Raw genomic sequence first — 14,078 nt, 5'->3', positions numbered from 1 at the left:
CTACATTTATATGAAAGTTGTACAGCATTTATGAATACACGGGGGAGGTTCTACATGTTTCTACTGTCAGTCACAACTCTCCACTCTTCCAGTCTGGTCTCTGAAGACAGAGAGGGGAATTTTAAGGAACTAATGGATAGGAAGATGGAGGCCTGCTTGCACAGATTTCTCAAGGTTATTGGACATGACTGTTCTTTCAGTCATCATTACATCCAATTTGGCCAGGGCAGCCATAGTCTGGGGAAGGAGGTTGATACAGCTTGCTTAAGAAAAATCCGAGGGGGCCATCGGGGGGTCTCTTACATAGAAAATGCCAGTTTGATGTAGTGGTTAGCAGTGTGGACTTCTAATCTGGCATGCCGGGTTCGATTCTGTACTCCCCCACATGCAGCCAGCTGGGTGACCTGGGGTTTGCCATGGCACTGATAAAACTGTTCTGACCGAGCAGTGATATCAGGGCTCTCTCAGCCTCACCCACCTCACAGGGTGTCTGTTGTGGGGGGAGGAAAGGGAAGGTGACTGTAAGCCAATTTGAGCATATGAGGACCAACTCTTCTTCTTCTCTTGATGGCATATTTCATTCCAGGGCTATGGCTTTCACAACCACAGCATGGCGGCTGCTTTGGCTCAGAGCTTGGCCTGCAGACAGTTGGTTCAAAACTATAGTGGTAGCTTACCCCTTTCAGGGGGATAAGCTGTTTGGAGAACCCTCGGAACATATTCTAGTGAAAACTAGAGCCAAAAAAAAGGTGTTACTGAGATATGTTAGAAGGGGTTCCGATACCAAGACACTTGAGGTCCTTCCGTTCTCAAGGAATGCTACCAAGGTTTAGATCTGACTTCCTAAGAGGCGTATGGTTCCAAGGCAGGAGAGGATTCTGCAGGAGAGGTGGATTCTCCAAATCCTCTGAATGCTCAGGTAATAAATATGACAAGCCAGATCAGGATCAAAACTCACAGTCCAGAATGTGACTCACTCCCTCCAGTGTGGGGAATGACTGCACCTAATCAAAGATCAGTGGAGCCATCCCCTTAATATACAAGTGGACATTGCAGACATTGTCTGAGGGGTACAACATTGAATTTGAATCCCTACCACTGGAAAGATTCCTAGCCTCTCCCTTATCCAGAAAGAGAAATATAGTGTAGCAGTCTATAGACCCATCTTCTGGCCATCCAAGGCATGGAACTGGTTTTGGTTTTAGAGCGCTCCAAGAGGGTTTACTCTTTCCATGGTTCCCAAGACCAACAAGGACTGATGCACCATACTCGATCTGCAGTACACCAACAAGTTCATCAAGACTAAGATGTTGGATGAAGACTGTGAGATCCATCACGGAGTCTCTTCAGCAAGATTTGTTTGATTTATAGTCAGCCACTCCCATATGAGACACCTCATGGCAAGTAAAAGATGTCACCCACAATAAAATTCCCTTCGACATAAAGACCCTATTACAATGACTTATTCCAACAGGGGTCTTATCCCTCCTCCCTCCCTGCTCAACAGGCTGCACTCCACCATGGAGGTTAATGAGGAGCAGTCTAATGTACCAGCTGGCTTGTGGAGTCCTGACAGCAGATGACCTTAAGGGTTAATACCAAAACCTTTAACTTGATCTGGGCCATAAATGGCAACCAATGCAGCTGCTTCAGCACAGGCTGGTTATGGGCCTTTCAAAGTGTACCTGTGAGGACGCTAGCAGGCGTATTCTGTACCAGCTGCAATTTCTGGGTCAAGGACAAAGATAGGCCCGCATAAAGCGAATTACAGAAGTCTAGATGTGACTATTGCATGGATCACTGTGGCTAAGCAGTCCAAGGACAGATAGGGAGCTAATAGCTTTGCTTGGTGCTGCTGGAAAAACACTGTGCGGGCTACCCCAGTCACCTGCGACTCCGACAAGGAGGCATCCAGAATCACTGCCAAGTTTTTGTCTGATGCTGAGATGTTAAGTTGCACCCTAGCTGGGGTGGGCATGCACATTTTCAAACCTGACGCCTTCCTACCCATCTACAGGACCTCAGTCTTGGAGGTGTTACATTTCAGGCAACTCTAACCATTGAGCTAAAGCTTCCAAATATTTGATAGATGTATTTGGGGGGGTGTCCTGGCAGTCATCCATCAGGAGATATATCTTGAGTGTCATCCTCATATTGGTGACAACCCAACCCATAACTCCAGACCAGCTGTGCCAGAGGGCTCATATCGATGTTGAATAACATGAGGGAGAGGGACCGCCCACTGAGGAACCCCATATGGGATTTGATAGTGCTGTGACAACTCTTCCCCCACTGCCATCCTCTGTGTCCTGCTCTGGAGAAAAGAGAGCAGTCATTGAAGGGCTTTCCCACGAATCCTGGTCCCAGTGAGGCAGTGGGCTAACAACCCCCGGTCATGTCAAACATAGGCAACAAGTTGAGCATCACAAGGATAGCCAAACTGCCCCTCATCTAGCTGGCATTGGAAATCATCCATAAAGGCAACCAGCAACATCTCTACCCTGTGGCCAGGACAGAAGCCCGACTGTTATAGGTCAAGCATTTAATTTTCTTCCAAGAACGCCAGGAGCTTGTAAACGGCGGCCCTTTCAACTACCTTACCCAGAAACAAAAGATGCAAGACTGAGTGGTAGTTGGCAGAGTCCCGTCATCCAGTGATTGTTTCTTCAGTAGAGGACAAACCACAGCTCCCTTAAGCACCTCTGGGAACTCCCAGGAAGGCTGAAAGAGGTTGACTATCTCCTTCAAAAGGCCTCATATCCTTGGTTTCTCATGATCAGCCAGGATGGTCAGGGATCAAGGGGGCAGGTGGTTGCTCTCACTGACCTTACCAACTTGTTTGAGTTTCTAACTTCGTTAGAACTTTCAGAAGTATGTTTTCATGTGCTGATCTACCCTTCACAAAGACGGTTCCTAAGGTTCTGTGTTCAGGAGCTACATTTTCAGTTCTGAGCACTACCATTCAGTCTGGCAACAGCAGCAAGGGTCTTTTTGAAACTACTTATCAATCTCCTGGTGGTTCTATGACACCAGGGACTGCTTAAATACCTATTTATAGGAGACATCTCATAAGGGCAGTGTCAGAGACCCAATTTCAAGGCAACACCGAGAACATTGCCAAGTGCCTTCAGAAATTTGGGTTCCTCAATGTGACAAAAAGCTCCTTTTCTCTTTCGTGGAAGATCCCTCACCGTGGGGGTCTTGATACATACGTCCCAGGGTAAGCTTTTTCTTCCCAAGAAGAAGGTACAGCAAAACAGATCCGTGAGACAGAGTGCCTCCATCCTTGTGCTAGGAGACCTGATGGAAATCTTTGTAGCAGATGCAGAAGCCCTGCAGTGAGGTTGATGGCATTGCAAATGACTACAATCCTTTCTCCTCACCTTCCAGTTGTGCATCACCAACAGAAAGGACAATTGTGTTCGACTTACGTTGGCATTGAAACAGCCTGGCATGGTGGACCAAGTGATCCAACCTCAGCAGGGTCAATTTTACTCGATTCCAGAGGAGATTCAAGTTTTCATGAATGCAAGTCTTCAGGACTGGCGAGCTGTCCTAGACCAGGAAGCAGCACAAGGAAGGTGGTTGGAGATGGAGACTGCATTACTGATCAGCATTTTGGAGGTCAGAGCAATCTTCAAGGCACTGATGCACTTCCAGGTGCATCTTCAGTTCAAACTGGTGCTAATCCATACAGACAATATTGCAGCCAAAACCTGCTAGAACAGACAAGGTGGCTCCAGATTTACAGCTCTTCACAGGGGAGTTTCCAAGATTCTTTCGTGGACAGAACTCAATGTCTCATGCATCAGAGCTGAATGTTCATGCAGAGTGGCTCAATTGCCAGACTACTCAGGTGAATAGGCATTGAAGCCAGAGATATTTCTAGTCATACTGATCCGATACTGCGTTCCAATAGTTGATCTCTTTGCATCTCGGTCCAACTGTCAAGTTGGATTGTCTCTTGTTTCTATCACCCAGAGGTCAAGGGCTTAGACACCTTAAACATTCCGTGGCCTTAAAGGCTATTCTATACCTTCCCACAGGTACTGATCCTGCCCGGTGTACTCTGCAAGATTGTCAGGGAATAAGCTTTGGTGATTCTGGTGACTCCTCATTGGCTGTGGAGGCCATTGTGTTTGACTATTTTGCAGCTGGCAGTGGAACCACACCGAATAGGAGGAGGGCAGGATGGAGGAGGGCAGGATGCTGTTTCTGTTGGCTGCAGAGGAGAGGTCATGCAGTAATGGGTTTAAACTTCAAGTACAACGATATAGGCTAGATATCAGGAAAAAAAATTTCACAGTCAGAGTAGTTCAGCAGTGGAATAGGCTGCCTAAGGAGGTGGTGAGCTCCCCCTCACTGGCAGTCTTCAAGCAAAGGTTGGATACTCACTTTTCTTGGATGCTTTAGGATGCTTAGGGGTGATCCTGCGTTGAGCAGGGGGTTGGACTAGATGGCCTGTATTGCCCCTTCCAACTCTATGATTCTATGAATAGTCATATTCCAGACCTATTGCTTCAGGAGTTTGCTTTGGCATTCAAATCCAGGTTGGTTGAATCCACCTGGAAATAGAAAGGTCTTCCCTCCTAAGGGAGGAGTATTTGCAGGATATCACCAATACTATCTTGGCCACCAGAAGACTGTCTCCAGTGCATCTCTACAACATGACCATGAAGGCGTTTGTAAGATGGGGTCGTTGGAAAAAGATCAATTATTCCACACTGATAATTCTAGACATATTACATTTCTTACAAGAGGGATTATCCAGGGGACTGTGGCCAGCTACTCTCAGCAGATAGGCGGTAGCCATCACCATGGTAGTTCCACAAGTGAATGGCCTAAAACTGTCAGGCCATCCTCATCTGGTCAGATTTCTCAAGGGAGCTGCAGCAAAGGCACCTCTCTGGGTTCACTGATTTTCTACTTGGAGGTTAAATGTGGTCCTCAGTGCAATGATGGAGCCATTTGAACCAATTGCATACATTTCATTGAAATGGCTGAGGATGAAGGTTCTGTTCTTCATAGCTATTACTTTGGTACAACGCCTTTCAGAGCTAGGGACCTTGTCAGTCAAATTAGAGTTTTGTTTGTTTCACAAAGGCAAAGTTACGGATAGATCCCACATTCCAGCCAAAAGTATCTTTGTTATTCCACAGATCTCAGGAGATTTGTTTTCTATTCTTCTGTTCTAATTCCTGTGATCTAAAGGAGAGGGAGGGGCACACCTTAGATGTGAGGAGAGCTTTTGAGGCCTTCTTCATCCACACAGAGAATATCAGGAAGTTGGATAGCCTGTTTATCTCCATTTTGCCTCCCAATTTATGTTGCCATATGCCCAGATTCCACCAAAGGACATAACTGCCCATTCCATCAGGAGTGCAGCAGCCAATGCTGCATTTGCAGGTAGGGCATCCATCCTAGAGGTGTGCAAGGCAGCGACATGGCTGTCCCTTGCTACCTTCACCAGACACTATAGAATAGATGCCTATAGTTCCACAGAGGCGGCCTTTGGCAGGTGGGTACAGCAGCATGTGGTGGACAGGGGAGATGACATTCCTCCTGTGTCTAAGCTTCTTTAGAAAGTCACATCCGCAAATGTTCTCTGTTCCAGAGGGAGAATGCCCTTTGGATTTGCCATAGATGGTCCTTCTCCTAAGGAGTAAGAAGGACATGTGATCCTTCCCAGTCATCTCCATGTCCTCGACATAATAAAAATAAAAAGGGGGTTTATCTAACTTAGAGTGTTAAAGGTAGAGCTCGTGTGTGTTGTGTTTCTACCCTCTTTCCCAAACTCTCTCCGTGTCATAGAATCATAGAGTTGGAAGGGGCCATACAGGCCATCTTGGTTTCCTATGAAGTGTTGCAGAAAACCATCTCTGAGAAGAAAGGTGTAGAGGTATGGTAGCTTGCCTCCCCTCCATCTTTTTTCTTTTTCTTTTTAAGTGGCAATGATGTCATTGCACTAGCCAGAAAATGTTGGTCAATTGCAGGGAACCAGCAGCTCAGCCCTTGGAGTACTTGAGCTGAACCAAAGTGTGGTTCAGATAATTGCAGTAAAAAACTGAACTGGTTTGCACCGTTTTCCGGTGCAAATAATGTCTGTGTTGTGTGGGAGACCGCACACTGCATCCATAGACAATATTAATAATAGTTTTCTATTCATCCATCCATCATATTTATATGCCACTGCTCTTGGCATATAAGCCAGCTTGTGGCAGTTTACAACAGAAATTAAAACAACTTAGTTGTAATATATGTATATCATAAAACTAACAAACCCGAAACCTCTCAAGCCCCTTAAACCCACCCACCTCCTAGTTACCAATCTACAGTCCAGGTTCAGTATTAGCAAATTGATCATCAGGCATTCAGATGTTGCATAATGCTGGTCTTTCAGCTCCTCCCTGTTCATTTGGCCTCTGCCAAAGGCTTTTAACCATTAAGGAAGCTGTCAAACAGCAGGAGAGATTGAATTGTACTTTGGTTAGGGCCTGTTAAGTTATGTATTTTGGTTAGGGCCTAACCAACTACCATTTCAGACTTTGCAAGTTATGTATAGACAATGTATACATATCCCTTAAACTTCTTGTTGAGTGTATGGTTAAGGAGAGTTCTCATTGTTCGTCGCTTGCCTTCAGTGTGTAATGTGTGTTTGTGAGAGACAAGGTTGATAGTGGGTTAGTGGAAAAAAACAATCAAGTCCTTGGATGTCTAAAATTTAAGGACTACTATTGTAGAGTCCTTAAACCAATGAGCAGATATGCTTTGAGCTGTTTGACAAACTTACATAGATTTTTGTATAGCATTATGTTATTCATGATACTAAAAAGGTCACAACAAAGTTTTTAAAGTTTCTGTTGTGGCATAAGAATTTTGCCACATTATTAATCTGTATATCTGAGGCACTGATTATGACTTTTATTTCTTTTAGGAAATCCCAAATGTTGCATCCTATGTTATCGGAAGCTTAATCTCTTCTATACCAGTTGGTGGAAGGAATGTAAAGCAGACATTTTAAATCAGTGGAGAAATTGGCAGTGGTGCAGTTAACGGGTAAATAACCTTGTGGAAATGAATGTGTTGGATATTGTCTTAACCCAGATGTTTAACCCATGGGGCTAATTATATCTGAGAAGCATACATGTACCTAACAGTGTTAAATATTCTCCATTGTGCATGAGAGAGACTATGCAGGTTCTGGTTCTTAAATCTAGATTGTAAAAGTACACTCTGTTGTAGTAAGTTGCAATAGCACAATTAGTTCGCCTATGATACGTTGTGTTCTCTTACACATATTGGCATTAGGATATCGCCCAGCACTACTTTAGGGATTTTGTCATAGCCAAGAATAGCTCCTATATCCTTCAAACCTCAGTCAGATGGTTGCCTTAGAGTTACAAAAGGTGCTTTTCTTGCTTTGCTATATGCTATGCTTCTGTACACTGCAAATCTTGTCCCAGTTCCTGGCATCAGGCAGTTCCTATAGTTGCTTATAGGGAATTTGAGAGACTAAAGTTGAGCATGGACCTACAAACACTGATTTTAGTTAGAATACTAATAGTGTTTTTAACTTACAATATAAATATATTACTGTTGTTGTTTGAACTCGCTGTAACCCAATTATTTCCAGAGTAATATACTAGATTTGGAGTGTAGACTCTTAAGTATGAATCTTCCATGACCATATGTGGAGTGACACTGGAACACAATACTGTTGCAGTAAACTTCTGCCATAAATCTGGTGGTACTTTCTTGGAGGCAAACTTCAGTCATCTTGGGACCTCCCAAAAGCTTATGATTGAGGTTGCAGGAACTGTGTGGACAAAAAGGCTGCCTGGGATGCTATAGTGAGGAAGGTGATGCTACAGTGAGGAAGGTGATTACTTGTGCCAACAGAGCTTTCTTTGCAAATCTAATGCCCCTGGGAAGAAGGGGAAAGGCGGTCATGATTTCAAGTATTCTCTCTTCTCAATACAGCTTCCTCAGTAGAGTAGCTTTTTTGTCCATGCCTGACTTGTAATGTCTGACATCAGCCTTTCGGTTACTGACGAAAAGGATGTTTGTTTCACTCACACTTAATAAGATCCAAACTATTGTAGTTTGTTAGAATTGGCTAACAAACTTACATAACTCTAATTGTAGTTTTTGACTGGCTCAGTGGTAATTATATTCTTAAAGCTGTACAGTGCTCAGGTTAGTTCCTAAGTATTTGGTAAGACCTCATCAGTACTTACTGTCTCGAGCCCAGTGACTTTGTTATACAATGGAAATAATTGCCTAGGTTATGAGGTTGAATGAAAAACAGTATAGATAATTTTGCACATAGGTAAGTTGGCTACATTTATAAAGAGATGAGTCGTAATGCTCAGACTCACAGTAATATCTTGCAGAATGCTTCTGTATATCTAACTGTTGATTGGTGGTATTCTTGCCAAGGGCTTTAATAAAAGTCACTAACTCTTAATATAGCATTCATATGGTATGCTGAGCAGGGCCTTTTGAGTGTCATATTACTCTAGTGCATCATCATCATCACTGGTTCATAAAGAATAATGGGTGCTAGTTATTTAATGCTCTTATTGAACTAAAATCATTGTAATTCATTGTATACTTTCTGTGCCTGAACCAAAAATGCTTTTTATGCAATAGCTTAAATTTCCCAGGCCCATGTTTCAGTGCACATGTTAGAAGGTACTGCATTTTATGTTTATATTACCTTTTTAACGTTTTAAAAGGATTTCTTGTATCCAGTTAAATATACATAAATTGTCTTAAGACAGTCACATATTTGGGTCTAGGAGATCATGAGACAGTCTGCACATTCAGAAGACTCTCCTGGTGCATAGTTTTTAAAAATAATTTCAGGCTGTGGTGGGTGGAAAGTCTACTTAGACTTGCTTCTCTGTATAAAAACAGCAACACAAGCCCCTGCTTTTGATAGAGAAAGCTATTGTGTTGGGATGAGAATTCTAGGCCAGGATTCTTGTTTTTTATATGCAGGGTGTTTTTATATGAAAGAATGTTTGTATACAATTCCAAGATAGTCTAGTTGTACCGTCTCTACAGAACTGAACAACATATGTTTCTGAAGATACAGACTGAATCTATAGGTGTTTCTTCCTATCAGTTAAATATCATAGGAACCCATTATGATTTTCAAAAGCTGATGTTTGCCATTATTACTGGGGTTGTATTAGCAAACATAGCTTGGCTATTTAAGTTATTTCATGCATTTTTGCAATTTAATTTTTTTGTATTAATGATTAATTCCCTTGTTTTACAGAATTCTTTGCAGATTAAGCAAACATGGGTGCATTTTTGGATAAGCCAAAAACTGAGAAGCATAATGCTCATGGGACTGGAAATGGTCTGCGTTATGGGCTTAGCAGTATGCAAGGATGGAGAGTGGAAATGGAAGATGCTCACACAGCTGTTGTAGGCATTCCTCATGGCTTAGAGGACTGGTCCTTTTTTGCTGTTTATGATGGTCATGCAGGTTCTCGTGTGGCAAATTACTGCTCCAACCACTTATTAGAACACATCACTAATAATGAAGACTTCAGGGGAACAGAACAGCCCGGCTCTGCTCTTGAACCTTCCGTGGAAAACGTAAAGAGTGGAATCAGAACTGGCTTTTTGAAAATTGATGAGTATATGCGCAACTTTTCAGACCTTAGAAATGGCATGGACAGGAGTGGCTCAACAGCAGTGGGAGTTATGATTTCACCTGAGCACATTTACTTTATCAACTGTGGAGATTCACGTGCTGTTCTCTATAGGAATGGACAAGTCTGCTTTTCAACACAGGATCACAAGCCTTGCAATCCAAGGGAGAAGGAGCGAATCCAGAATGCAGGAGGGAGTGTCATGATTCAACGTGTTAATGGCTCATTAGCAGTTTCTCGCGCTCTGGGGGACTATGACTACAAATGTGTCGATGGCAAAGGCCCTACAGAACAACTTGTTTCTCCAGAGCCTGAGGTTTATGAAATTGTAAGAGCAGAAGAAGATGAGTTTGTTGTCTTAGCTTGTGATGGAATCTGGGATGTAATGAGCAACGAGGAGCTCTGTGAATTTGTTAAGTCTAGGCTTGAAGTATCAGATGATCTGGAAAAAGTGTGCAATTGGGTGGTGGATACTTGTTTACACAAGGTATGTAACCTGTTCTTGTCATGAATTTCATCCCAAAAGATGCAATAAAGTCCTAGGATCTGCTTACTGCGGCAAAATTAGCTGATGATTACAAAAACTAAAAACCTAGTGAAATAAATGGTAATTTGTTCTAGATTGGTGAATAATATATTGTGATGTTTCAGTGAGGAATTACTCTGAGAATAAACTTAAACAGTTTCATACTTTAGGAATTAATACCCTCATTGGATTTGGAATTGTTGTTGTATTGTATGCCATATTACATAGAATTTTTTTTTACCCAGGTTCTAATTTGTCATTAGAACAAAAACTCAGTTTTACCCAGTCCCAGGAAGGTTTTCTGTTTTAAATGATGTTTCCATACCAAAATATTTTTAAATCCAGTATTGTTATTTAATGCACTGGTACTGCTTTCAGGATGACTTGGGGAAGTGGTATATAAAATTAAGGACAGATTGTTAACTTTCCCCTTCATTCCCAAACTCATAAATTCCAGAAGTATGTAGACATGTGCAGAAACATTGTGATAATCAGAATTTCAGTGGGGGGGGCTTGGGGGGGTCATCTTTCATGTTACCCACTCACCATAGTACAAAGCTTAAAATATTAAGAATTCAGTGTTTTTTTCTTGAGCTTATCTTGTGGGTTAATGTGAGTGATGACAATAGCATTTTTAGTATTGTTTGTGTAATTGTATATTAAATTGCCAAGAAAGTATTGCCTTAGATGCCCATAATTGTAATAAGTCTTATAGAAAAATATGGTTAGAACCACTCTATTTACATAGAACACCATGGTGCTCACAGATACCTTTCCTGACACTACCAAGTGTTTGTGGATAGGGCTTTTGCCCAGCAGGGCTTCTAATCTGTGACTGGAGATCTAACTGACTGTGCCACTCAAGGATCTTCACAAGGACTGAAGATGTATGTATGCAGAAAATATTTTTAAACAATATGTTAATTTAAAAGGCATCCTGTTAGAACTTCTGCCTGAGATGCTGAAGAATTACTATTAGAATTATCCATGGGCCTCACCTCCTGAAATTTTGTCACTGGCGCCTCCGCCCCCTCCCATTGCTCCCACAATCCAGTGTCCAATTTCCAAAGGTGCCCACAGTCTCAAAAAGATTGGGGTTCTCTGGTATAAAACTTTCTGTACCTCTTCAGGAAACCCGATTGAAGCAAGAGGACAATGTGGATGATTAGGGGTTCAGCGCAACATCCCAATGAGTAAAGGCTTAAGAATCTGGTGATCTAGTCTAGAAAAACAGACAGCTAAGAGGCAACTTAATCATCAATGGTTATAAAATTATGCACGAGGCAGATAAAGTGGATAGAGAACTTTTTTCCCCTTTTCCCACATTAGAATTCAGGATGGGCATGCATGTAGCTGTTGAAAAATAGGTTCAGGACAGAAAGAAGGAAATACTGTTTTGCCCAACTGGTAATTAAACTGAGCATTTCCCTTCCAGTTGAGGTGGTGATGGCCAAGAATATAGGTAACTTGAAAGGGGACTTAAATTTATGGAGGGAGATATCCGTCATTGACTACTGGCAGTGGTGAGTGAAGGGGGATCTCCATCTACAAAGCAGCAAGCCTTTGAATACCAGTGCTAGGAGGGGGATGCCCTCAGCCTTGTTTGTTTGGCTCTCTGGGTCAACTGGTTGGCTGCTGTGGAAGATAGTATGATGGACTAAATGAACCACAGGTCTGATCTTGCAGGTTATTCTTATGTTTGAATGTTCAAATTTCGCCTTGTAAAAATATAAACTCTGAATATGTGTTTTTTAGAAGGATATCTAAAATATATATTGTTTTTTCCTCTCTAAATATAGGGAAGTCGTGATAATATGAGTATTGTACTAGTTTGCTTTTCAAATGCTCCTAAGGTCTCAGATGAGGCAGTGAAAAGAGATGCAGAGTTGGATAAGCACTTGGAATCACGGGTGGAAGGTAAGCATCGCATTCTGCACTCAAAATTTTTCTTACAGCTTGAGTCAAATCCTCACATTGAACTATCCAAGCAACTTTAGGCATAATTAAACCACAGAACAGCCTTTCTGCAAATTGTGGAACCTTGGGAGCTCCAATGAATATCTGAGCCATTTAGGCCAGGTGGAAACTTGGTTCATTTCTTCTTACTGCATCGCAGTTTGGAGAAGTGGTAGCCCTATGTTGTCCACCACAGTTCATTTTACTTGAGTTGCGCAGGTCACTTGAACACTGGCCAGTTTGTTGCGCAAGGTGTTAACTTCTATAAACGGTTTTTAAAGATAGGCTTATTGGCTCCTCCTGATGAAAGTTATCTCATGAAGTAAAACAAGCCCCATTGAAAAACAGACAAAATTGCTTGAAGTAACTGCTGTTGAATGATTAAGAAGAGACGTTGTATGTGCCTGGATAAGCTAAAACAGTTGTACCATTAATGTAAATTTTGTCTCCATGTAAGTAGACAGGCTGAAAGAGAAGTATCGGCATCACTGGCCAGATTGATTACACTTCTTTGAAGGGGTGTGTCTGTGCATGTAGTGCTCTGAAATTAACATATTACTTAGCTTTAGCTTATCTTTTAAATTCTGACAATTCAGTGTCTAATGCATTTAAATGAACCCTCAATCTAAATGGGAGATGAGAAAAAAATTAAAATTGAATTGGTTTTCCTGGCCTTCTAGTGTATAGTATCACATTAAAGTTGGTAAGTTTTTTTGTCCTCTCTTCTTATTTAGAAAAGTTTGTTTCTTAAGGAGTCAACATTCAGTTTACATGTAGGAGGGGGCGTGATGAAGCCAGCTTTGAAGTTAGAGGAAAGCTGTGCATACTGTCTTGTTGGAAAATGCTTGTTGGGCATTTGGGAAATGCCATTAAAAGAAGAGATGTGTTGGGTTTTAGAAAATTGTTTAATGCCATATCTTGGCAACAGGTAAGATGTAGATCGCTGACAGCAGAAATGACTTGATTCTATTTTGTCTTCTAACTGGCTGTTTTATTTATTGAAAACATTTGTACCAGTCATTCTTAGCTCTTGCTCCAAAAAGTCAGCTATAAAAACAAATACAATGCAAAAATATTTATATTAAGATTTCTTTTAGGTTTGGCTGCTTTGGTGTCTGAAGTGGCTGTTCACGCCCAAAGCAGTCAGTGGCGGGGGGGGGGGGGGAGGAGGCGCTAGTTTTTGTGCCAGCAGGTGCACATATGCAGGCACAGAGCTCTGCGCCTGCATGTGTGCACTGGCAGGCATGCCCGCGCTTCCCCCTGCACTGCGCGCTGGCTGCTTCAGGCACGAACGGCTGCTTCAGACGCCCAACCCTAATTTCTATACTGCCCCTTTACAAAAAATGGTCCCAGGACAGTGTACAATAGTAAAAGAGTATTCAAATTATAAAATACAACAAGTAAAAATACTAAAATTCAATTAAAACCCAATTCTTAGATGTTATTAACTTGCTTCACCTTAGACGAAAAAAAGCTCAGTAAGCCAGGCAAACAGACTGGGATGTATTTTATAAAAGTCTGGTGAGAAGACAGAGGGACTCATCCAACAATAGCCCCTGAAGTGAAGGTAGGCAGGGGACCCAGATGGATAATTGAGATAGTTACTCAACTCTGATCACAAAACTAAATAGATAAGAAGTAAAACCAACAATTTAGAATACTTGCAATTATAACTATGGTCACCATGCATGTGTTCAGGGAAACATTTTTCCCCTCCCAAAATATTAAAACACAAGGGCATCTAGTGAAGTTGATGGGCAACTTCAGGACAAACAAAAATAAATACCTCTTTAGATAGTGAGTGATTAAAGTGTGGAATTCATGGCCTGAGGATGTAGTGATGGCCACAGGCAGAAGTTTGTCATTGGTGGCTACTTGCCATGGTGATTGCACAGGGATTCAAAGGTTGACTGCTTTTGAATGTGGTA

General features: G+C 42.0%; 1 protein-coding gene across 4 annotated transcripts in view; it reads left to right on the top strand.

Annotated features, from left to right (window-relative positions):
* The window catches only part of PPM1B (protein phosphatase, Mg2+/Mn2+ dependent 1B), a 71,114-nt gene that overhangs the window by 20,800 nt on the left and 36,236 nt on the right, over positions 1 to 14,078 (top strand). For 3 of the 4 annotated variants that reach the window (XM_077337502.1, XM_077337487.1, XM_077337479.1), the window contains exons 2-4: positions 6,935 to 7,056; positions 9,287 to 10,155; positions 11,994 to 12,111. In XM_077337502.1, coding sequence (XP_077193617.1) covers positions 9,310 to 10,155; positions 11,994 to 12,111 — 964 coding nt within the window. In that variant the 5' untranslated portion in view covers positions 6,935 to 7,056; positions 9,287 to 9,309. The remainder of the gene's footprint in view (positions 1 to 6,934; positions 7,057 to 9,286; positions 10,156 to 11,993; positions 12,112 to 14,078) is intronic. The other variant, XM_077337493.1, reaches the window with a different exon arrangement.

The sequence above is a fragment of the Paroedura picta genome, chromosome 1 (assembly GCF_049243985.1).
Source record: "Paroedura picta isolate Pp20150507F chromosome 1, Ppicta_v3.0, whole genome shotgun sequence".
NCBI lineage: Eukaryota > Metazoa > Chordata > Lepidosauria > Squamata > Gekkonidae > Paroedura > Paroedura picta.
This window is presented reverse-complemented; position numbering and strand designations above follow the sequence as displayed.